The following is a 26,476-nucleotide window of genomic DNA, read 5'->3' as shown; positions in this document are numbered from 1 at the left end:
ATTTTTATAGGCCGCCGCAACGCGCGGCTTCTCAACTAGTTTAATATAATCAAACTTATTTTTCTCGATATTTTATTACATAACAAATTGAACAACCTTTGTTCGTAGCAAATTGATCTCATATCCTCCTATTAAAATGTAATCATGTTATTGATTGGGCCACGAAAATCTAAAGAAGCAAACCTAGTCATTAGGTTATTTCGCAGGCCCACTAAACAAAAGGTCTGAAGTTTTATCTGCCAAACCCATTAGTAATCAATATCAATTCAATATTTCAATATCAATATTCAATTCATTCAATATCAATATTCTTGATAAAACAAAAGGTCTGAAGTTTAGAATGCTAGTCATATGATGTATTTTAAGTTGATTGTTTTTTGTGGAAGTCAAGTACTACCTCCGTCCCATTTTATGTGAATGGGTTTGACTTTCACGGAGATTAAGAAAAATGTAGTAAATGTAGTTGAAAAGTGGGTAAAGTGGTGGCACCTATCAATATTTAATAATAGATTTGAGATAGTGGAGAAAAGTAGTGGGTGTAATAGTGTTTATTTAATAATAAGAGAGTATAAAATATAGAGTTAGTGGGTGTAATAGTGAAAAGTAGTGTTCAAAAATAGTAAGTATTCTAGGTTCATTCTTTTTGGGACGTCCCAAAAAGGAAATGAGGTCACATAAAATGGGACGGAGGGAGTATATGAAAAGGATATGTCCTGGTTATCTCTCTCTCTCCCCCTCTCTCCCCCCTCTCTCTCTCCCCTCCCCTCATTCTCTCTCTCACTCATGGCCAGCTTTAGTATTTCGGCCATTGTGGTATTTCGACCTGATTCAGGATTCAAAATTTCCTTTTGGATCAAAAGTAATATACTTTTGCAGCGGGAAACAAAGATGTTGGATCTGAGATTCAATTCATCGGAATATGGGGAATATGATGACTAGAAGATATTACTACATGTTTATTAATCGATGTTTTAACATGTTTTTCTTTAGCCTTTTGTCATTTTATGAATGTTTTTTGTGTGTATTTACACCACAATCAAGGTACGCTATTTTAAACTTTTGAAGATTTATTATTATATTAATTTTGTTGGGTTTTATGTTTATAAGCGTTAGATGTAGACGTGAATTTTGACAGTCTTGAATTCATGTATCTGCTACTTGTTTTTTTCTCGATCACTTTGTTATGAGATGTTGAAGACCAGTACTATAGTTGTTTTGGTTAATCGCCATAGCCTTTTGAAGGATTATTTCTTGTTTAAAAGTTTAAGTTTTTTGTGCACTAACTCTTGCTAGTTTACACCTTAAGATTATTATTTGTTTTTATTAATATTTGATTGGTTTTGTGATTACTTGTTGTTTCTTTTTCTTCTAATTTTTCCAATTAATGAAATGTGTGAAAAAAATTTAGTCAATGTTGGTTCGTTGGGATAGTTCGTCAAGTTTATTTGCAATTGTGTTTTTTGAGTTTGTAAGAGTTGGAGTTTGTATATCGATCACTAGTACAAAAAACACCTTTTGCAACGCACCTTTTGTGTCGCCTTTTTAAAATGCCGTCGCCTAAAACACTCTTTCGCGTCGGTTTTGATATTAACCGACGCAAGAAGTATTTTCTTCAATTTATTGCGTCGGTTCTTCAAAGCACCGACACCTAAAGGCATCCTTTTGCGTCGGTTCTTCAAAGCACCGACACCTAAAGGCATCCTTTTGCGTCGGGCTTGAAAACACCGACGCCTAAAATTTGGTTTTTGTGTTGGTTCACCTAACACCGACGCAATAGAGTTGGTCAAAGCAACGCCTCTCTCACATGCCGACGCCATAGATAATTGGTTTTTAAAAATTAAAAATTAAAAGTCAAAACTTACGAGCAGTACTGAAATATATCGGGTATACTCAGGACATAATATATCGAGTAATCTCACCTCTCACCCACGATAGCTTCACACTTACACGTAAATTCGCTTCTCTCTCAATTCGCTCGCTGCTCGTTGGGTTCGTTGGCCTCTGCTGCTGCGATAGATTCGTGTATAGATTCTTTGGCCTCTACTGCTGCTAAATCTTCTATATCTATCTACAATTTGCTCGTTGGGTTTATACACAAGAAGAGGGGTTGCTGCCAAATCCATTGGTTCAATTCACAAGAGGGGTTGCTGTTAAATCACAAGTAGAAGGGTTTCTGCCAAATTGCTGGGTATGTAAATCGCTGGGTTTTTATTATTTTGTATTTAATCAGAAGAAGATGGGTTCTTGCCAAATTCGTTGGTTTAAATTTGTTGGGTTCTACTAAAAGAGGGGTTTCTGCTATATTTGTTGGGTGTATCTTTAATTGCTATATTTGTTGGCTTCAAATTGCTTTGATTGCTCTGATTGTACAGTATAAGAGTGATTTGTACGGTTTTTGGTGAAACTGCCCACTTAGAAATGATCTTTTGCTGAGTTTGATTATACTGATCGACATACATAACATTGAAGAAGTTAGAATCTTCATACATACATAGATACATATGTAAATTGTTCTGTTTTTTCTACCCTGCAAACATGAATTTTTACCATATTTGATACCATTTCTTAGCTTAATTATAATGATATTTTGAAACTTGTGTGTGCCCTCTGATCTGAATATGCTGTGTGGCTCAATGCTAATTGATTATGTACTCTCTATGATGATAAATGTTTTAAATCGAACATGCTGTTAAAATATGTATTGTTACCCTGTACAATGTTTGATTAGTCTTCTTTCTAACTCGTGACATAACTATGGTAAGAAATTTTGAGAGATTTTTTGGGCATGTTTAGAGCATAGCTGGTTATAAAAGATTTTCCAAAAATGCTTGTATTAAAATTCTCAGTTGACTTAAGTACTATTATTTTCTCTTAGCAGAACGCAAAGTATGTCTAAGTGATATTTTGAATAACTAAACTATGGTGTCTTAAATGTCTTGATATACCTGCTCTGTTACTGGTAGTAGTTACTAATTTAATATCTGATTTTAGGTGTTAATTGTTAGCTTTTGATCATGTACAAATTAAGCTAGCTAGCTCTGCAAATTCTACTATTATTCTCAAGGCCATTACAGATTTTAGGAGAGGATATATAAGATCAGTCTCTTTCGTGTTATGAATGTTCTTGAAATTCTCTGTTTCTATTTTTCTTTCCGTGTTCTGAATATCGTAAACTGGAAATTCAGTAGAAATTGCAGTACTAGCAAAAATGTACAATATAGTCTGGCAGTAGGCATTTTGTTGTGTTATTTATGTCAGAAGAGGCATGAAAATAATAATACCCTGTTTTCCTTAGAGTATCGGCTTGTGCCAATTCAGGTTCTAGTATATACCACATGCCTCCATATAACTTAGTTATTGCTCGAGTCTGCTAGTTCTACAGATTCAACCTAACAGACAACTCGACTTAGACTCGTGAGTTTCAATAGGTGGTTAACTCTAGATAAAGATTAAAATATAATACACTAAACAGGTAATTCTCTAGCACAACACTGAAGCTCATAATATCAAAAAGCATAACAGAGTACTGCTGTCAAAAGAAGTTATGAGCTTCTTTTCTCTTTTTCCTATTAGGTCTGCTTAGTATACATTAACATTTTCTAGAATTCAGTAGCTTATGTCTGTATATATAGACACTGTTAGTTTAAAGTATAGAATATGCTACTTAATTCTTGTTCTCTAAGCCTAGCAGTAATTAACAGAAGTTGTAAGGGGCTCTGGGCCATTGGTCTACTTCACATACCTTCATTGTATGCGTATGATAATCTTATCAACTTGCTCATGCATATTCCACTGTCTTTTTATTTCTGTGCTAATAGGACCACTGTGAATCAATCCTTCAAGATAAATATAGATTATTACATTATACCCTTTTTACTTAAGTAGTCCACCATTTCTGGTTCTCTTGTCTCTGGTCTTTTAAATGATAACTTGCTGTTGGATCCAGGTAGGTGAGTAAACTACAGGACTTCTTTCTAAAAATTTTATAGAGGAACAAAGACTTCTACTGCTTGGTGATACTTGCATGCTAATTGCTTCGTAAGTTCTGTTTGCTCTTTACAACTTTTTTTTTCGTGGAAGATAGTTGAGCTATTAGTACTTGTACAACTTGCATCAACTTAAATTATATTATGACTTTTCTGTTTATTGTTTGTTAAGGGCCTGAGAAATTATGATATTTGAAATTATATGGTAGAATCTTGCTTTTGAAAGTACAAAACAACTAATTACAACAGAAAAAATAATTGACAAATTTAGCTACTTCCCTACTTCTCAGCTGTAGCTATAGATACAAACAAATAAACCGTAAGACATTAACACAGATATACCAGCACATAACAGAAGTTAACTTCAGCTACAGATTATAGATGTGCCAGCTAGATTACCTTAAAATCAACCTTTACATGAAAAATGGTTTTTTTTTTCTGGTAAGGATTTACATTAAGAATGATTTAATACTTCAAAATCAGTCATATAATTATACATCTCTTTGGTATAACAATTTAGAAAAATCATATTTTATTTGTTCTGAAATAATATTTTAACTTTTTATATTTAGTTTGAGCTATGAAAAAAAAATCATTATTCTTTCTATATTGTTTTTAATTTTGTTATAGATAAATTTAACATTTATATTTCAAAAAAGAATATCGGAAAGATAATATATAAAAATATATTTTCCACCTCAAATTATGTGCTAAAAATCAAAAAGACTATTATTATAGAATATATTTAACAAGATCATATGTATCTCATATTACACATAAAATATTTTTATGATTATTAATGAGTTTAAAGTTTATTTAACTAAACTATATATTTATTAAAAAAATAGTCATTCAGATATTTTCAAAAACAAATCAAATGATATTATTCGTTCAGATTAATCAGATATATTATTCATTCATATATTAATTGTTCAGATTTATTAAATGACCCCTAATTGTATTGTAAGGTGATGATATATACTATTACGGAAAACTCTAAAACATGGCCAGTTTATGCAATATAAATATTTAGCGTTGACTGCCCCATAATTCTGTAGCAAATTTGGTTTTAATGCCAAGGTTTATATAATTGTTGTGCACCCTACAACAAACCCCCTTCACCCAAACACCCAACTACACATTTTAAACACAAAAACACGACGAGATTAAACAGAGTTCTTGATTCACCTCAAGTAGATTATTCATGATGAATTGTGTATATATATATATATATTTATCTACTAACTTTTCTTTCATATATTGTATATAGATATATAACATGGATCGTGCCACATGGATGTATAAATTACCGCGGGTCGCACATGAGTATGTTAGTGGGGTTAATGAATTCATTTCATGTGCGGTGGAGAACTTAAAGAAGAAAGGCACTGAACATGGTAATGAAGAAATGATCACATGTCCCTGTCGCGACTGTTCTAATTTAAAAAAGTATCCTAATGTCGAGACAGTGCGTGAACATTTATTTCGACGTGGTTTCATGAAAGATTATACTAAGTGGATTTGGCATGGTGAAGGAATACAATCCAGAAAAACAGAGACAATTAGCAGAAATAATGAAAATTATGGAGATGATATGGATGATACCAATAAAGAAGATGATGTAGAAAACGACAGGGTCCATGAGATGATTGAAGATGTTGAAGATCTTCTAATGCACCAGCCAGAAGTTCTTGAACACTTGGTTGATGACTCCAAAAAACCTTTGTATCCCGGGTGCAGTGATCAGTTTACGAGGTTGTCAACTACCCTTAAATTGTGTAAGCTTAAAGTGAAGAATGGATGGAGTGACAAGAGTTTCACTGAAATGCTAAAACTTCTGGCAGACATTCTTCCGCTGAAGAATGAGCTTCCCACTTCCACCTATGAGGCGAAGAAGATATTGTGTCCGATGGGTATGAATGTGAAGAAGATACATGCATGTCCAAATCACTGTGTGTTGTTTCGCAACGAGCATGAACATCTACACGCCTGTCCAAAATGCGGAGCATCTAGGTTCAAGCGGGAAGGAAGTAATTCTTGTATTAATGACAAGAAGAGGCCTCCGGTCAAGGTTTTGCGTTATCTGCCTATAGTGGAACGATTCAAACGACTCTTTGCAAATGTAAATGATGCGAAGCTTTTGAGATGGCATGTTGAACGAAGAAAATCAGATGGGATGCTCCGACACCCAGCCGACTCACCACAATGGAGAACCATTGATGGAAAGTTTCCGGAATTTGGTGGAGAACTTAGAAACCTTCGACTTGGCCTTTCTGCAGATGGCATGAATCCGTATCGCACTTTAAGCTCACAACATAGTACTTGGCCGGTTGTTTTAACCATTTATAACTTGCCTCCTTGGTTATGCATGAAGCGCAAGTACATAATGTTGGCGTTGCTAATACCCGGCCCTACAGAGGCAGGGAATGACATAGATGTTTATCTCCAACCACTTATTGAAGATCTAATGTTATTGTGGGATCAAGGTGTGGAGATATATGATGCCTACAGCCGAACAAACTTCATCCTGCATGCCATGGTTTTCTGCACCATAAGCGACTTTCCTGGATACGGAAATCTATCTGGGTACAGTGTCAAAGGAGCTAATGCTTGTCCGATTTGTGAAGATGCGACGATTGACATTCACTTACACAATTGCAAAAAAAATGTATACATGGGTCATCGTACTTTTCTTCCTCTTAACCACCCTTATCGTAAGAACAAAAAGTCTTTTGATGGGACTATCGAAACTCGAGTGGCTCGTTTACCTTTAACCGGGAAGGAGGTTTTTCAACGAGTCAAAGATATTGATGTTGTGCTTGGGAAGTTATATAAAAGGCCAATCGTAAGTAGCGTCTGGAAGAAGAGATCTATTTTCTGGGATCTTCCATATTGGGAGCACTTGCAAGTCCGGCACTGTCTTGATTTTATGCATATTGAAAAAAATGTTTGTGAAAGCATTATTGGAACTTTGTTGAATATACCTGGCAAAACAAAGGATGGCATGAAAGCCAGATTAGACTTGCAGGAGATGGGTATTCGGGCAGAGTTAGCACCGCAACAATCTGGTAAACGTACATATCTACCTCCAGCTTGTTTCACTTTGTCTAGAAAAGAGAAAATCAGCTTGTGTGAGTGTTTATCTACTGTGAAAGTTCCATCTGGGTATTCCTCGAACCCTAAAAATTTTGTCTCAATGAAAGATTTGAAGCTGATAGGTTTGAAGTCACATGATTGTCACGTTTTAATGCAACATCTACTTCATGTTGCAATTCGTGGCATATTGCCCAAGGACGTGAGACTAGCGATCACGAAACTTTGCTTCTTCTTTAATGCTATATGCAGTAAGGTAATTGATCCCATGACATTAGATAAATTGCAAGCTGACATTATTGTCACACTTTGTGAATTTGAAATGTACTTCTTTCACTCATTCTTTGACATAATGGTGCATTTAGTGGTTCATCTTGTGAGAGAGGTTAAGATTTGTGGTCCTTTATATCTGCACCAAATGTATCCTTTCGAGAGATTCTTGTGTATCTTAAAAGCATATGTAAGAAACCGACGTCTGCCCGAAGCCAGTATAGTTGAAGGGTATACAATTGAAGAGACTATTGGATTTTGCACGGACTATCTAGCATCTACTGATCGGGTTGGAATTCCAATATCTCGTCATGAAGGAAGACTTCAAGGTCAGGGTACGTTGGGACATAAAATGATATCTCCTAGTGCTGAAATGCTTGATAGAGCCCATTTATTCGTATTACAACACATGACTGATGTCCATTCCTACTTACAAGAGCACTTGTTCGATATTCAAAAAAATCATCCTTCTAAGAGCGGAAAATGGGTTACAAATGAACACAATCGATCATTTGTTAAATGGTTTAGAGATCGAGTGATGTTGCAATATTCATCAAGTCATTCTTCCGTTTCTAATACAGTTAAATGGCTAGCATATGGTCCTGACATGCCAGTGAGATATTACCAAGCATATGATGTTAATGGGTATACTTTCTATACACAATGTCAAGATCAGAAAAGTACAGTGCAAAATAGTGGAGTCTGTGTAGAAGCTTCTTCTACGGAATTTGATAGAGGCAATTCCATGACCTCAAGAGATATAAAGAAGTCGTACTATGGGGTGATTGAAGAAATTTGGGAGCTTGACTACAGGGATTTCAAGGTTGCTCTCTTTAAATGTAAATGGTTCGATATAAAGCGTGGTGTTCGGATGGATGACTCGGGTTTCACTTTAGTAGACTTTGTTCGGTTTGGCCACGAGGATGACCCATTCATATTTGCTACACAGGTTAACCAAGTATTTTATATTCGAGATCCCGCTGATCCTAAGTGGTCCATTGTTCTTCAAAGTAAACGATGCATTGTTGGAATTGATAATGTTGAAGACGAGGAGGAATATAATCAATTTGATGATAATCCCCCTTTCTCCATTGGTATACAAACGACCACATTAAGGGAAGACAATGTAGATATAAATTATGCACGCAATGACCATGATGAAGGGGTATGGATTGATGGTCATCTATGAATTCCATGGAGTTCCCTCTCGGAAAGGTAATACAAGCTTGTCATTTTTCTCTGTTATCTGTCAATCTGCTACATCTTATGCATGAAATATTAGTCAGCCTAAGATATATAATGAGCCTGATCTTGCATTTTTCTCTGTTTCTGTGAGTGCTTTTATAGTGTTGCTCTAGTTTATCTGTAATTACTCATATTACTTTGGCATATAAATTAATTTTCTTTCTCAATTGTTTGCAGAGGCCAGAGCGTGCTCAAGAATCTGTCAATCTGCCACATCTTGCTGTGCTGACTACCCGAGTTACATATATCCAGAACTGTCGGAGTTAGTTAGTTCTTGCTTGTGTTAGTTCCTAATGTTCTTAAAACACTGTCAAATGAAATAGGTAACATGTATGATGCATATAATATAGTGGCACATTTTACTAGGGAAAAGAACATAAAACCGCAGAGAAAAGTGAATTTCTAAATAGAAAACTAAAAAGTGAACATTAATTTATGAGTGAGAATCCTATGGACGTTGTAAACCTCTCCATGTACTTCCACACAGCCCTATTATCCTTTCAGTTTTTAATTTTGTTCTGGTAGTTGTCATTTGTGCCAGATTTAGTCAATTGGCAATATAGTAAAAATGAGCCTGATTTATAGAAAACATATATTGTTTTATTATATGTACCTATGCTGTTAACTTTAGAGATAATTATTTTATTATAAAATTAATTCAGTTTGTGCTTGTTTGGTCAATTTCATGGTTCAGATGAAAAGTACCTCTAAAGTTTATTTTAGCAATCAAAACAACATTAAAAAAGAATTTGGATATGGTTAAGCAGCACCGATTTCTTTAATCAAACTTTATGAATGAGTATTCCAGTTGTTACTAGTAATCGGAAGTTTGGATTCATTTACATGAGTAGTATAGAATTTTTGTTGCTAGGAGCATGATCAGTACAAGTGAGGTATGCTCACACCCTTGCTCATGACAAAGACAAGCTTGATCACCTCGACTGCAGTTTGACATATTCTTAGTTTATTCTTAATCTAAATTTATAACTATATATTTTGTTGCAGGTAATAGCCATGAATGATGATGATGCAACATCAGGTTCTCGTTCAGTAAGCAACAAAAAGAGGGGTCCTACAATCTGCAAAAAACTGAAAAAAAGAATTGAAAACCAGAAATTGGAGTGTACTATTAATTTTGATGAATATGGTCAGCCATGTGGGGACATGCTTAAAGATTTCACCATCTATCTAGGATCAGTTGTTCGGTTTCAAGTTGATATTAATTTGGAGAGTTAGGATGCAGTTAATCAAGGATTAAAAGATGTAATTTGGGATGATATTAAGGTATGTTAGTATTTTTGCATATATTAATTAAAAGTTGCTGACTGAGCCAAATTCTAAAAAGTATGGAAGGCGTCCTTGCTTAAGAATGTAATATCGAATCCATCTGGTATTCCTGTATTTGTTAGTCTTTTCATGTATAGAGTAAAGGATTACTGTGTCGAAAATATTAAGTTACAATTTGGAACTTTCGAAAGTTAAATAATTAAATCTGATGATAGTAAGTTAATGATCCCAGAAAAACTAAGCAACACAAAAGCCAAAGATCAAGTCTGGCACGCCACCCATGGAATTAAATGAACAATGATATTTCTATGGTTTTTTGTGCTTGTTATGTGCAGTGCAAGGCTGTAAACTACAAGTGGTTGAACCCTGTACCCAACCCCTAATATAACAGAGTATTTATTTAAATGTTACTATTTACAGAGTCATTGGAAGCTTGATGATTCACGAAAGAAGTTTGTGTTGGAGAAAGCAGCAAAGCATTGGCGGGATTTCAAGGGCAAGTTGACAAAGAATTTCCTGCGAGCCGGAAAGGATCCTTGTGAAGTTTATCATTTCATCAGCCGAGAGCAATGGGAAACATACAAAAAGAGACGCGAAAGTGAGGAATTTAAGGTAAATATTAATCAGCAGGATTTGAACTATGGACAGTATAGAATCTGTTAACTACTTTTTTTGGGATACAGACCTGTTTCTACTTGCATGCTACTTGAAAAATAGGATATTAAAATTCTCAAATATCTTTTGTATTGTTCAAGTAAAAGATTGTAAGATTCTGTAGCTTCCTAAGAGGCAGGCCACAGAAACAGTATATACAAACTAGCTTTTAACTTCTTTAAAAAAATAGGACAAGCTCTGCAATACTTACAAATAAAAATTAAAATTGCATAGTGCTCTTTACTAAGCTTCAATTTTCTCAACTATAGCAGCCTAACAGTACATCCCTCATTTGACAGTATTAACATGATTGTACATATTTGACCTTCTTTACCACTTGTTTCTCAGGCAATAAGTGAGAAGGCAAAACAAAGTCAGAAACATAATGAACATGTGCATTTTCTTGGTTCGAGTGGATATAGAGCAAAAGACTAAGTGGTGCATTGAGGACCCCATAGCTAATCTAGAAAATTTGGAATCTCTTGACTCGTCAATTTTATCGAGTGATCGTAGCAGCCGGAGTTATGACTGGGTTAGAGCACGTACAAAAAAGAAGGAGGACGACAGTTATTACATTGCAAATAGCCAGACAAAGGAAGTCTTTGATAAAATGGTAAATTATCTAATTTTGCGCTTTATTAAATTGTGATTACCTTTTTCTTGCGCCTTAGACCTCATTATTTTGAATTCTCACGACTTCATATCATTCTTATCATGCAGGGAGAGTTGCAGAAGCAAGTTTCAGATGGAAGTTGGACACCACAGGGTCATGATGATATATTATCACGAGCACTTGGACGTAAGGAACATGGAGGACGTGTTAGAGGTGTTGGTGGAGGAGCAAAAATCAAAGATGTCTTTGGATCGGGAAAAAGCAAACAGAGTGGGGTCATCTCAATGGATGAATTGGCCACGATCACACAAGAAATCACAAAGAAAGTTCAGAGGGAGTGTGATGAAAAGATGGAGATGATGAACACAAAACTTCATGGGATCTTTCAGTATTTAAAACAAATGGGCCTATCACTCCCTGAGAATAGTTTCATGGATGATATCGAAAATCCAAGTCCTAAGATTGTTCGAAGTAGCTGCCAGTCAGTAGGAGGAGAAGATCATATATCAGAGCTGATGGTATAACAATTGTCTAGTTAGTATTTATACTATAATTGTCTTCATTTTCTTTATTTAAAGTTCTAAGTAATGCTACTGTACTTGTATTAAAATGCAGACACCAACTCTTTGTCGGCTTTGCGTGCTGGATAAGGTAAAAGGTAGAGTTGTTGTGGCTAGGGGCACTGTATTCCCGTCGAACAATGAAAGGGGTAACATGATCCATAATAATCCAGTCGCCCCACAAAATATTAGAGTATCTGTTGATGATGTTGTACCAGAATATCAACTGACTCCCCTTCCAGTGCCTTGTTCTGAACATGAAACGATAGGAAATGCTGAGGGCAGTTTTGTGCAGTGGCCTAAGGAGCTCGTGAACTTAGGACAGGTATATAATTTATATCTAGGCATTGAATTTTTTTCGCATTCAATTGCTTTTTTTTTTTGCTTCTAATGGTGATTTATTAGGATCCCGTATCTTTGGAGAAGAAAAAAGGTCTTGAAAAAAGCCCGAAAAATGTTGTCAGAAGGCCTGAGAGTAAAGGTTCAACCACTCCAGTGAAGAAAGGCTCGGGTGATAATAATTCAACTCAAAATTGTCGATCCTTACGGTACTTGCTTGAGCAATCTGGTTCAAAAGGTGCAACCTTTACTTTTCAAGATGGAGGAATTCCCATTTATGTGACATATGAAGATGTTGATCAATTTCTAAAAAAGTGTTGGTTAAATATACCCATCTTGGAAATCTTTTCGAAGTAAGAATAATCTTTTTTAAAATATCTGCTCTTGAATTGTTTATTATTATGCATGTTTATTGTGATATATAATGTTGCAGGTACATTGCGAAATTATGCAAAGAGCTGAACGATGATACATTTGCATTTATGTCACCATCTAGACTGGTGATAAATCACAAGCGTGACTATAAACGTATTGATGAAGTCATTCAGTATATGACAGAGTTTTTAGTTGCGAACAAAGATAAGCGTTTTATCTTTGCACCATACATCCAAGAGTAAGAACAAAATAAATTTATTTGAGTCATTTTGTTGATATTATAATCTATGTGTATTCATCATTTTATGTGTGCATTTCTGTAGTGATCACTGGATGTTGCTTATGTTCAGTTTGGAAGAAAGTGTTATTTATGTGTTCGATTCTTTGAGGAGGGAACGAGATATACGGTTGACGACACCAGCACGAACGTAAGACATATTTTAATTTTAATTTACAGTACTTAATTATACATAAAAGATGTGGATTACATACTGACCTATTCCTGTTGCATAGTGTATTTAAACTGTATGTACCACAAGGTGGCAGGAAGAATAACATAAAGGAATTTCTTTGGTATCATACAGATTGTTATTTTACACCAACTATAAGAAAGATTGTAGAAGGGGGGGTTGAATACAATCTTTTACAAATTAAAAGATTCAAGAAACAATACACTTAAACACAGTAAAACAGAAAACACCAAGTATTTAAAAATACGGGTGGATTGAATGATCCACCCGTGAGATTTTATATAGAAGAATCTGTGGATTGATTACAATTCGCACAGCTGCTGATTCATCACTCAAACAAGTTCTAACTCTCAGATTTTTCTCTCAAGTGATTTGAACAAGTTCAACTGATGCTACTAACTTGGTTATATACTCCAAGTTTCACAAAGCATTTAGCTAGATTACAAAATGCACTCTAATCTAAAACAATGCTGCACAACTTTGTCTTATGCATGCTTTCTGAGATGTCTTCATCTTTGACCATCATCTTGATTTGATTCAGATTGCACTGCATGAGATAAGTATGTTTCTGCTTCTTCTTTATTTTCCTAATTAGGCTTCCATGTCTATTTTAGTGTAATTCGATCCATGTGATTTGTCAGACTTAAGCTCTAGTCACTTTCAACTGCTCTCTGCTTCATCAGTTGAAAGTTCTGGTTACTTTCAACTGCTCTTGACTTCATCAGTTGAATGTTGTGCTAGGCTCATCAGTTGAAAGAAATACAGACTTCATCAGTTGAATGAATTACAAACTTCATCAGTTGAATGCTGTTCCAGTTTCATCAGTTGAATACTTTGTCTTCAGTTGAAACATCATCCAATCTTCATCAGTTGAATAGTTACATCTCATCAGTTGAATATCCTTCACTTAGATAAAATTACATGGCATTGGATATTTACAATTAGCCATCCTATTCTACCCATCCGTTGATAATTCCCAAAGATAAGAAATATAACAATTACAACTGAAATTTGATAAAGATTCTAAGTAAGACATGTTACAAAAATGTTTATGTTATCATCAAAAATTATTGATTCCTAACAATCTCCCCCAATTTATGACTGGAGAAGATGCAGACATAAATTCTACACTTGATGATAACAAAACATTAATAAAATAAAATGCAGAATTTAAATACAAGAGTTAGAAAAGTTTACAGATGATCATGCTCCTCTAGACTGAGCAGTTACTTGTTCCTAGAAGATCTTCTTCTTCTGGACTTAAGTTTTTCTTCAAGAATATTAATCTGTTTCTGAAAGATCCTGTAGAACCATTCTTCATCACTATCTTGTCTGTTGAGCTTGGATTGGAGAGTCTTCAGAGTATTCAAGCTAGCAACCTTGAGTTGATCTTTAGGTCTGAAAAATCTCCTAACACCTTGATTGTCCCTAAATTCCATGACTGGAGTAGGTTCATGGTGAATTTTCTTTCCAGTGTAGGGAATTTTCAGCCTTCTTTGCAAACTAGCATCTGAGTTCCATTCCTTCCTGATCTCAAGGATTCTCTTTAGTACCATTTGCTTTGCAGGTGGTTTAAATCCTCATGTCCTCTTCATAGATCCATATATTTTTGTTAAAGAGCTGAATCCCTCAGAATTCAGAACTCTGTGAAGAGGCCAAATGACATCACCTTTGTTTTTGTAAGAGAATACCAATCTTTCAGGTAGTTTTGAAGTTGCTTCTATTCCTCTCACTTCTTGAAGATCATCCAGCTCCAGCTCCAACTCAGATATTTCTTCAATGTTAGCAATAATGAGATAGTCATCAGGATTTTCAGGTTCTTTTGGAGGTTTAGGAGGGTTAGCCATCTTCTTAGCAACAGACTTGACTTTCTTCTTTGGCTTGGAAGATTCTTGAACAAGAAAAGCTGGAATTGGGATATCTTCCAAGTCAACTGGCTCCTCCTTTGGCATTATTGGCTCATCATGGAAGTTGACATCTGGATGTACCACTGTGGTGTCCTTGATTGGATAGGAAGGCTTTGAGATAGGCTTTTCTGGCACTTCTTCTCTTCTCTTGGCTGCCTCAGGCATCTTAGTTTTAGATTTGACTCTCTTTTTCTTTGGGGAAGATTCAAGAGGCAATCTTTTCTCATTTAAAAGCTCAGCTGCCAACTCCTCTTCAAGCTCAATAGCATATCTTTCATCAACCTCTATTTGATTCAAAGAGAGTTGAGATTCAAACTCCTCTTTTTCACATTCTCTGGCCACCTCTTCAGCTTTTGCAAATGAGTAGTGAGGATGGCCAGTTCCAATAAACAACTTCTGGCCTTCTCTATAGATGATGGCAAAATGAGCTTTTAAAGCCACATCTGTACAGTCTTTGTAACTTTTGATCTCTTGGCCCAAAAGCTTGTATTCATTTTTGTCAGGCCTGGCTAGTGGAAAGTAGATTGAGCTTGAGTCTTTTCCAGGCTTGGAGTAACCACAATTGTTTGGAAATAGAATGGGCTTGAACTCATTCACAAATGATGGCTCACCCTTTTCTCTCTTTGAAGGAATGACAATTTCAGGTGTAATCACCCTGAGAATTGTAGTTGTGGTGGCTACAGAAGATTTCTTTCCCAATTGAGCTACTCTCTTTGCAATAGAGTTTAATTCTGCAATCCTTGCAAGCTTTTGCTTTTCCCTTTCAGTATGGAAAGGAGGAGGAATTTGGCTGATTAATTCTGCAGGAGTTGGTAATTCTTTCTCCCCCTTTTTGTTAGCAGCAAGTGTAGAGGATGAACTGGGAAGTGAAACACCAGAGGAAAGAAGAAGATGTTGAAGAAGTCCAGTCTGAATTCTTTGATGCTGCAACATCTCTTCCATTCTAGAGTTTAAGATGTGGACATTTCCTTCCAGAACTTCCACTTGCTTTTCCAACTTAAGTTGCTTTTGCTCAGATTCAGAAAGTGCTGATTTCACTTTAGCTGGAAGCTTTTCATCAATTTGCTTGGTCAAATCAGTCTTGACAGAGACAATGAGAGAATTTAGATGCTCTATCTCATGCTGAAAATGGAGAGATTGATACTTGTGAAGCTTGAGGTTGTCCAGAGCCTGACTGGCAACAGTAGCAGAGATGGATGAAGAGGAGGATGAGCTTCCAGATTGTGGTTGAAGAATGGTGGAGACTTGCCTTTGTAGTTCCAAGCTAACTATAGCTGCATTGGCAGACTGCATGGAGACCCAAGAAGGAAGAGAGGTGGGAAGTTGTTGGTCACCAAGAGATTCCTCAAGAGCATCATTGAGGTCTTCATCACTATCATCATATTGAAAGTCATCTCCAGCATTGGCAGGCAAAGCTGTAAGTGCCTCCTTTGCTCTAATCATTGAAGATGTAGTGTGAATCAGATTGAGGTGCCTCTCAGCTGCTTGATTATCAATTCTGGCAAAGTCTTGAATAGTAGTCATCCCATGAGTAAAAGTCTCAGGGTCTAGTGAAATACCATCCAATATGGATCTGTATTCAGCTTGAAAATCTTGTTCACTAAACCCTTCATTGACACCTGCATTTCTCTCAATTTCTCTCTTTTCTTGCATCAAGGGCTCCCCTTGGCTCACCACACCACTCACCTCTCCCTCACTTACCCTTACTAAAGGGTCACTCTTATCCTCTCCTTTTTCCTGGCTAGAAGAAAATGCCAGACTCTCCACACCCTCTCCTTTTGCCAGCTCACTAGGCTGCCTCTCCACTCCATAGCTCACTGCACTCAATCCTAGAAGTGTTTGTGCTACCATGTGATCAACTGCTGTAGAAGGAGGTAAATTAATTGAAGTAACAGCAGTTGTCAACTGATGAGGGACATCAGTTGAAACATGAGTAGAGGAGGCTTTCAACTGATGAGAGTTGTTAAGCAGATCAGTTGAAGGACAAACACTATTCAACTGATGAAGGAGATCAGTTGAAGATAATGAAGAAATAGGTTTAGAAGCTGTGATAGTTGAGTCTGTGGTGATTGATTTTAGAGGAAAATCCACAGAACACACTGTCACAGAAGAAGGAATTGGAAGAGAAAGATCCAACAAATCATCAAAATGATGATGATCAATCTCAGAGGGGGGCTTCTCCAAGAAATCCAAAGATGGAGAATTTCCAAGTGTGGTGTGAATTAATTCCACATCCACAGAAGAGGTTGGGGATTGTGTTTGAGTAGTAGAGATGGTAAGATCATGAATATGGGTGATTTGTTGAGATGAAGAAGGGGGCTGTGACTCCACATTTATTGGAGTCACATCAATCTGACTTTGAGAAGTTATTGCCTGTGTGTGTGCTGAGTGCTTGAGTTTGTCACTTCTCAACTTCTTTCTCCCATAAGCTTTTATTGGTGAAGAAGTGGTGTCCCTCCCCCTTTTTAACTGTGTCCCTGGTTGGGGACTATTTTCAATAGCAACATCCTTTTGGGAGGATGATGCTAGGGATGAGTTAAATTCCATATTAACATCTACAGTCTTTTGCAGAGTGGCCAGGCTGGTCAACACACACCTCTCCATCCTTATGCTTAGGGCTTCTTTTATGTTCACCCTTTCCCTCCCCCTCACAACCTCCAAACACACTCCCCTCAGGTTTGTTTTTCTTGGATTTTACAACAGGTGCCTTTTGGGAGGCATCTGAGGTTGGTTTAGAAGACTTGGATTTAGAAGGTTTTGCCACTTGTGTGGACTGTTGATGGGCCTCTTCAACAGCCCTGATGGCAGAAAGCAAGGAAGATGAGGGTTGGGAAGGAGTAGTAGGAAAGCCATGTACCTCTTTTTCCTTACCAGCCTCCATTATTGGCAGGTACACCACCTCCAAGGAGGGATATAGATTCATCCTTAAGAGGTCTTTAAAGACTCTCTTTTCCTGCACAAAACTGGGAAGCTTGGCTTCCTTGTTAGTGATGACTAGCTTTGCATTAAGATGATTAGCTAGCATCATGAGAAATCTAACATAATAAATATTCCTAGGTCTATCAGTTTTATCACCTAGTTTCTCCCCAATTTCTTGGATCATCAAACCACCAAAGTTGAAATATTCATTAGTCAGGTACATGTAAAGCATTTGTAAAATCTGGGAAGTAAGAGCATTGAAATTACTAATTTTACCAGAAAATGCCTTAATAAAAGCATCACACAAATAACTCCATTCTCTCCTAAGACCTATTCTTTCTATTTTTCCTAAGGCATCAGTTGGCAAAACATAGTTCATGGCATAAAGTAAATTAACCAACTGAACATCACTAGGCAAAGATAAAACAGTATCTTCAGGAATTTTAAAGCATGCTTTCATAACATCAGCATTAACAGAATGAATTTCATTATTAATAGAGAAGGTTAGAGTTTCATTCTCACTATTGAACTCTGCAGAGGTCCACATCTCCTCCACTATTTCATGGTAGATGGTAGGAGCTCCAAGCATAGCATAGGAGAGCTGACTTGACTTGATGAACTCCATCATCTTGTGATACTCCTTCTCTTCCACTGCCTTGGTATCCACAAATGATGCGAAGTTGTTCTTCTCATAAATGAACCCACTTGGTGCAGTATACTTCTTCATTGGTGCCATTGCAGTTACAGAGAAAGCTTGAAGGAAAATTAGAGCTTGTTTTTGCACAGAGAGAGAAGAGAGCTTTAAGAATTCGAAAGAGTGAGATGAAAAGAAATGAAAATAAATTAAAACACTTAAATACTTTCTCAGAAAATTGCTGTGATTGGCTGAGAAATTACCGTTGAGAAGAAATTACTCTTATTGAACTCTACAAAAATTACACACACGATCGTGTGTATAAAGTAGGAGAGAGACAAAAGAAATTTCAACGGCTCAGATCTGATAATGCTTTCAACGGATGGAATAAGCGCCTCTTTAAACTTCCTGTTCAACTGATGAAGATCAGTTGAAAGCGTTTTCAACTGGTGTCATCAGTTGAATGAAAAACAGAACAAGAGGATATTGTTTCAAACATCAGTTGAAACAATTTCACTAGTTCATCAGTTGAAATATTATAGACTATATCCAGAATTATAACTAATTCAATTTTGATAAATCAAAATTAATCAAATTCTGGATGCCAAATTACAGAAAAATTCACTCTTAAATTAGGAGAAATTTAACATACCTAATTTACTTACCAACCTTGTGAATGTGGATTCATCAAGAGGCTTTGTGAAAATATCTGCAATCTGTTCTTCACTTGGAACAAAATGCATTTCAACAGTACCAGCCATCACATGTTCTCTTATGAAGTGGTATTTGATGTCAATGTGCTTGGTTCTTGAGTGTTGTACTGGATTTTCAGTTATAGCAATAGCACTGGTGTTGTCACAAAATATTGGGATTTTTGAGAGATTTAATCCATAATCAAGTAATTGATTTCTCATCCACAATAATTGTGCACAACAGCTTCCAGCTGCAATGTACTCAGCCTCAGCTGTAGAGGTTGATACAGAATTTTGCTTTTTGCTAAACCAAGAAATCAATCTGTCACCAAGAAATTGACAGGTGCCTGTTGTACTTTTTCTATCAATTTTGCATCCTGCAAAATCAGCATCTGAATATCCAATTAGATCAAATTCAGAGTCTTTAGGGTACCAAATACCAAGATTTGGTGTTCCCTTAAGATATCTGAATATTCTTTTTATAGCAATAAGATGTGATTCTTTAGGATCAGATTGAAATCTAGCACAGAGGCATGTAGAAAACATAATATCTGGTCTACTAGCTGTCAAATATAAAAGAGAACCAACCATGCCTCTATAATTAGAGATGTCCACAGATTTCTCATTAGGACTTAACTCCAATTTGGTGGCTGTTGGCATGGGAGTCTTAGCTTCTTTGCAATCCAATAAATCAAACTTTTTAAGTAGATCATAGATGTACTTAGTTTGATTTATGAATATACCTTCCTTTACTTGTTTAACTTGTAAACCAAGAAAGTAAGTGAGCTCTCCCATCATGCTCATTTCATACTGACTTTTCATTAGATTAGCAAACTTCTTGCAAAGTTTCTCATCTGTAGAACCAAAAATTATATCATCTACATAAATTTGAACCAGAATAAAGGCACCATTTACATTTCTGTAAAATAGTGTTTTATCCACAGTTCCTCTGGAAAAATGATTATCTAACAAGAATTGAGACAGAGTGTCATACCATGCCCTTGGTGCTTGCTTTAGTCCATAGAGTGCTTTTAATAAAAAGTAAACATACTCTGGAAATTCTGGATCTTCAAAACCAGGAGGTTGACTGACATATACCTCCTCTTCCAGTTCACCATTTAGAAAAGCACTCTTGACATCCATTTGATAAACTTTAAAGTTTGCATGAGCAGCATAGGCCAGGAAGATTCTTATTGCTTCTAGTCTTGCAACTGGTGCAAAGGTCTCATCAAAATCAATTCCTTCAGACTGAGAGTATCCTTTAGCAACAAGCCTTGCCTTGTTTCTGGTGACAACTCCATTCTCATCCACCTTGTTTCTGAATACCCACCTTGTTCCTACAATTGTTCTGTTCTTAGGTTTGGGTACCAGCTTCCATACATTGTTTCTCTCAAATTGATTTAACTGTTCTTGCATTGCAAGAACCCAATCAACATCTTTGAGAGCATCTTCTATGACTTTAGGTTCATCCTGTGAAAGGAATGCACTATACAAACACTCATCTTGAGTTGCTCTTCTTGTTTGTACAGATGCATTTGCATCTCCAATAATTAGCTCAAAAGGATGATCCCTTGTCCACTTTCTTTGTGGTGGAAGTGATTGTCTTGATGATGTGGCTTCATTGTTGAAGTTCAGGTTTCCATGTTGGAAAGCTCCCCCTACATTTGACATCTCATTATTTTTAGACTGATTGAAATTTTGAGACATTCTTTCAACTGATGATCCTTGAGGTGTTTCAACTGATCCCTCAAATGTAGTTTCAACTGATGCTTCAGTTGAATTTCCAGTAGCAGCTGTTTCTTGCACCAGAGAGTCATCAGTTGGAACATTAATTCCAGGATTAATTCCAACATTTTGAATAGTGTCATCATCATCATCACTATCATACAGATCACCTTCACCTTCATTCTCAAATCTGAGATTATCATGAAATCCTTCATCTGAGAATCCTTGAATCTTCTTATCATCAAAAACTACATGGATTGATTCCATAACAATGTTGGTTCTCAGATTATATACTCTAAATGATTTTCCATTAGAGTATCCAACAAAAATAGCTTCATCTGCCTTGGCCTCAAATTTTCCAAGATTTTCACCTTGATTTCTTAGAACATATATAACACTTGCATCCAAATACATGAAGAAAGCTAATTGTTGGCTTCTTTCCTTTGAAGAGTTGGAAGGGAGTTAAATTATGAGGTTTGGTAATTAGTGAAATGTTTTGAGTGAAACAAGCAGTGTTCACAGCTTCAGCCCAAAAATAGGTTGGAAGTTGAGCTTCATTAATCATGGTTCTTGCAGCCTCAATAAGAGTTCTATTCTTCCTTTCAACAACACCATTTTGTTGTGGAGTTCTTGGTGCAGAAAACTCATGAATAATTCCCTCTTCTTCACAAAATTCTTTCATCACAGAGTTCTTGAATTTTGTTCCATTGTCACTTCTTATCCTTCCAACTTTGACATCTGGATTGTTGTTTAATGCCTTGATATGATTGATGATGATTTTCCCAGCTTCATCCTTAGAATGCAGGAAGAAAGTCCAAGTAAATTTTGAAAAATCATCAACAATCACTAGGCAATATTTCTTCTTTAAGATGGACATTATGTTGACTGGTCCAAATAAATCCATATGCAAGAGCTGAAGGGGCTTCACAATTGATGAAAGAGTTTCGCTTTTGAAAGAGCTTCTCTTTTGCTTTCCTAGCTGACAAGCTCCACATAATCCATCTTTGGAGAATTCCAGCTTAGGTAGGCCTCTTACCAAGTCCTTCTTAACTAACTCATTCAAGGTTTTGAAATTTAGATGAGACAATCTCTTATGCCATAGCCAACTGTCATCTGAACTTGCTTTGCTGAGAAGACAAGTGATAGATTCAGACTTTACAGAATTAAAGTCAGCTACATACACATTTCCTTTCCTTTGTCCAATCAGAACCACATTGTTGTCATCTCCTTTGGTGACAACACAGGCTGCAAGAGTGAAATTAACTTTGTAACCTTTATCACAGAGTTGACTGATGTTAAGCAAGTTGTGCTTAAGACCAGACACCAATGCAACTTCATCAATGATGACATTTTCTTTTGCAATCAAGCCATATCCCATAGTATATCCTTTGCTGTCATCTCCAAAGGTAATGCTAGGGCAAGCTTTCTCCTCAAATTTTGTGAGCAGGGAGGAATCACCAGTCATGTGCCTAGAGCATCCACTATCCAAGTACCACAAATTCTTCTTGTGGTTTCCCTGCACACATTACATAAACAGATCAAGTTGATTTTGGTACCCAAATTGCTTTGGGTCCAGATTTGTTAGTCTTAACAGCCTTTTCCACTTTCTCAACTTTTTCCTTGGATTGAATTGGTTCAATCTTTGGCTTTGGTTGAGAAATTGGAACATCAACTCTGTTTTCAAACACAGGCCTTTGAGGCATGCATACATTGTTCATTCCATGCAAATTTGAATGAAATTGAGGCATGTTAAAGGCATTAAAGTAAGGATTGAACATATATGGCATGTTCGGCTGAGAATAAGGATTATGAGGCAATAAACCAGGCATCATATTCATAGCAGATAAATTCATGTGAGGAACAGATGTCATAGGAATAGGCAAAGATAAATTAGGAGCAATCACAGTTTTACAATTAGCAGATAAATGATTTACACTACCACACTTACTGCAGGTTTTCCTAAGAGCACTAGCATTGGGAGTGTAATTAGTGTGCTTGTTAACTCCTATTTTGCCATTTCTATTTCCTTTCTTCTTTTTAGTCTCCTCAGATTTATGCTCACTAGTATCCAACTTCTTCTTGTTCTTGTTACTGGAATTAAGAGTGTTATTAACACTATCACTGGTCTCAGAAGAACTATTCTCACCTTTAACAAAATTCTTTTTAATAGGACCATATTTCTTGCTGAGCTTCTTGAGAACTTTCTTGTCAACTGGTGAGTTTTTGTTCAACTGATGACTCTCATCAGTTGAGACTTTACTCTTCAACTGATGATCATCATCAGTATTCTCATCACTTGAACTGTTCTCAGATATCTCAAGAATTTTCTTATTCCTTTTCCATTCATTCTCCACAAAGGTCTCTCTACCTTGCATGTTAATGATATTGGTGGAGACATCTCTACCAGATTTCCATTTGGCAATAATCTCTTGTTCCTTATCAAGCTGCTTTCTTATGATCTCTTCTCTCTTCAGAACAACCAAGAGATCATCCTTGGCTGTCTGACACTCAATTTTCAGCTTCTCAAACTCAATAAATTGAGCTTCTAAGGCACTGTTTCTATCACTAAGAAAGGTGTTAGCTTCCTTAATTCTACTGTTTTCCTTAGTAAGAGATTTTAAAGAAACATGCAAATGATACAATTCAGTAGACATTTCATTAATGGTAGCATTGCATTCATCTTTAGTTAATTCAACTAGGTTTGTAGTGAATACCTGACTACTGCTTCCAGTGTTTTCTTCTTGATCTATGGAGTTGGCCATTAGAGCTAGATTGACAAACTCCTCCTTTTCATCAGAATCATCTCCAGTTGCCCAATCATCCTTTGTGATGAATGCTCTTTCCTTTTGTTTGAGAAGTTCATAATATTTCTTTTTGTAGTCAATGTTTTCACTTGACTTCTTCTCAACTTTAGGCTTTCTGCACTCATTTGCAAAGTGACCTGCAATCCCACAATTGAAGCATTTGAATTTTGATCTGTCAACCATGCTTCTGTCAGATTTTTGATTGCTTTTGAATGATTTTGCAGAATTGAAATTCTTTTTGAATTTCAGTTTGGAGAATCTCCTTGATAGGAAGGCTAGATGTTCATCAATTCCATCACTTTCTTCACCAGAATCAGCTTCATCTTTCTCTTTTCTTTTTCCTTTGCTTGACTCTGAGCTCTCCTCTTTGACCAACTTATCAGTTTCTTCAGCTTGAGACTTTCCCTTGTCCTTGACAGTATCTTCTAGAGATGCAACTAGAGCCACAGATGAATGCCCTTTCTTTTGGCTTTTCTCAATCTCTTCATCTTGCTCCATTTCAAGCTCATAAGTCTTTAAGGTTCCATACAGTCTCTCTAGAGTATAATCTTTAAATTCTTGTGTATTTCTGAGAGAGACTGTCATGGGTTTCCATTCTTTGGGAAGAGCTCTTAAGAATTTCAAGTTTGAATCCTTAACTTGATATACTCTTCCAAAGAGTTTTAGACCATTTAACAGGTTTTGAAATCTGTTAAATGTATCACTCAAACTTTCACCAGCCTTGAAATGGAATGACTCATATTGTTGAATCAGAAGCTGCATTTTGTTCTCTCTCACTTGCTCATTCCCTTCACAGATGGTCCTGATGGTGTCCCAAACTTCTTTGGCACTTGTGCAGCTGATAACACTATCAATCATCTCTTGATCCAAACCATTGAACAGAAGATTCATGGTTTTCTTGTCCTTGTGCACTTCTTCAGTATCTTCTTGAGAATACTCATGGATAGGTTTTGGGATCATCTTACCTACCATATCTTCACCATCAGCTCCCATACTGGTGCAGACCTTCATTGGGACATGAGGTCCTTTTTCAATGCAGTTCACATAGCTTTCATCAATGGACAACAAATGCAGATGCATTCTCACTTTCCAGTGAAAATAGTTGTCTTTGTCAAGAACAGGAATCTTCACTCCAGCATCCTTCTTTCCCATCTTTCTTTAGCAGTGTTGATCTTTTTCCCTGTTTGTTGGGAACCTGGCTCTGATACCAATTGTTATTTTACACCAACTATAAGAAAGATTGTAGAAGGGGGGGTTGAATACAATCTTTTACAAATTAAAAGATTCAAGAAACAATACACTTAAACACAGTAAAACAGAAAACACCAAGTATTTAAAAATACGGGTGGATTGAATGATCCACCCGTGAGATTTTATATAGAAGAATCTGTGGATTGATTACAATTCGCACAGCTGCTGATTCATCACTCAAACAAGTTCTAACTCTCAGATTTTTCTCTCAAGTGATTTGAACAAGTTCAACTGATGCTACTAACTTGGTTATATACTCCAAGTTTCACAAAGCATTTAGCTAGATTACAAAATGCACTCTAATCTAAAACAATGCTGCACAACTTTGTCTTATGCATGCTTTCTGAGATGTCTTCATCTTTGACCATCATCTTGATTTGATTCAGATTGCACTGCATGAGATAAGTATGTTTCTGCTTCTTCTTTATTTTCCTAATTAGGCTTCCATGTCTATTTTAGTGTAATTCGATCCATGTGATTTGTCAGACTTAAGCTCTAGTCACTTTCAACTGCTCTCTGCTTCATCAGTTGAAAGTTCTGGTTACTTTCAACTGCTCTTGACTTCATCAGTTGAATGTTGTGCTAGGCTCATCAGTTGAAAGAAATACAGACTTCATCAGTTGAATGAATTACAAACTTCATCAGTTGAATGCTGTTCCAGTTTCATCAGTTGAATACTTTGTCTTCAGTTGAAACATCATCCAATCTTCATCAGTTGAATAGTTACATCTCATCAGTTGAATATCCTTCACTTAGATAAAATTACATGGCATTGGATATTTACAATTAGCCATCCTATTCTACCCATCCGTTGATAATTCCCAAAGATAAGAAATATAACAATTACAACTGAAATTTGATAAAGATTCTAAGTAAGACATGTTACAAAAATGTTTATGTTATCATCAAAAATTATTGATTCCTAACACAGATGTTCAGGTAGTAATCTTGTTCATTAATATGATTCTCTTCGTTGACATGATTCCTTCTCATAAATATTTTTTGTTTCTCTTTGTAGTGTCCTCAACAACTAGGAGGTACGGAGTGTGGATTTTTTTATAATGAGGTACATGTATGAAATAATCACGCTTTCTCAAAAAAATCCTAACACTAACTGAAAAGAGGTAAGAAAAAACTAGTTAATAAATCTTTTAGGATCGAATATTAAACTCAATATGTTATCATCTGAATATTTTATTATCTGCAATTGCAAGGGTCTTGGTTCAAGGAGGTATAAGAAGAAAGAAATTAATGAGGTTCGAGAGTTGTGGGCTGAATTTTTTACCATTGAATGTCTATAATCAGGTATGACTTAGATGAATTAGATTATTTTTTGTTGCCATAACTAATTAACTTACATGTGTACTTATTTGAAATCATATATAGAACTCATGTATTGATTTACTCATATTATGCAGATGGACAGTCTATGAAGGTCACTCCAAGTTTTTAGTGATGAAATGAAGAAAAGACTCAGACTGATTGGTAGATTTCATAGACATTCTTAGTGTTTGTATGTAGTAAGAAAAATTTAGACTGATTACTAGAATTCATAGACTCAGATTGTAATATAATTTCAATGTACATTTTGATTGCTGTAATGGATGTAGATTCCTAGCTAACTAAATTTGTTTGATTTAGTGTTATTCTTT

General features: G+C 36.0%; 1 protein-coding gene across 12 annotated transcripts; it reads left to right on the top strand.

Annotated features, from left to right (window-relative positions):
- Nucleotides 1-1,876: 1,876 nt before the first annotated feature.
- LOC108196049 (hypothetical protein) lies at nucleotides 1,877-26,470 on the top strand. Of its 12 annotated transcripts, none has more exons than XM_017363127.2 (14): nucleotides 1,886-2,188; nucleotides 3,947-4,038; nucleotides 8,772-8,876; nucleotides 9,600-9,878; nucleotides 10,302-10,493; nucleotides 10,884-11,148; nucleotides 11,256-11,666; nucleotides 11,764-12,033; nucleotides 12,114-12,400; nucleotides 12,481-12,660; nucleotides 12,746-12,850; nucleotides 25,843-25,890; nucleotides 26,039-26,129; nucleotides 26,243-26,470. In XM_017363127.2, exons 6-12 carry the CDS (start codon nucleotides 10,921-10,923, stop codon nucleotides 25,856-25,858), a joined length of 1,497 nt encoding a protein of 498 aa, XP_017218616.1. In that variant the 5' UTR covers nucleotides 1,886-2,188; nucleotides 3,947-4,038; nucleotides 8,772-8,876; nucleotides 9,600-9,878; nucleotides 10,302-10,493; nucleotides 10,884-10,920; the 3' UTR covers nucleotides 25,859-25,890; nucleotides 26,039-26,129; nucleotides 26,243-26,470. The 12 variants fall into 12 exon arrangements, with proteins under 12 accessions (XP_017218611.2, XP_017218613.2, XP_017218610.2 ...); XM_017363125.2 differs by having other exon boundaries at nucleotides 1,887-2,188; nucleotides 25,843-25,948; XM_064081258.1 differs by lacking the exons at nucleotides 25,843-25,890; nucleotides 26,039-26,129; nucleotides 26,243-26,470 and adding an exon at nucleotides 12,936-19,171 and having other exon boundaries at nucleotides 1,885-2,188; nucleotides 8,772-8,856.
- Nucleotides 26,471-26,476: the final 6 nt, after the last annotated feature.

Source organism: Daucus carota, chromosome 7 (assembly GCF_001625215.2).
Source record: "Daucus carota subsp. sativus chromosome 7, DH1 v3.0, whole genome shotgun sequence".
NCBI lineage: Eukaryota > Viridiplantae > Streptophyta > Magnoliopsida > Apiales > Apiaceae > Daucus > Daucus carota.
This window is presented reverse-complemented; position numbering and strand designations above follow the sequence as displayed.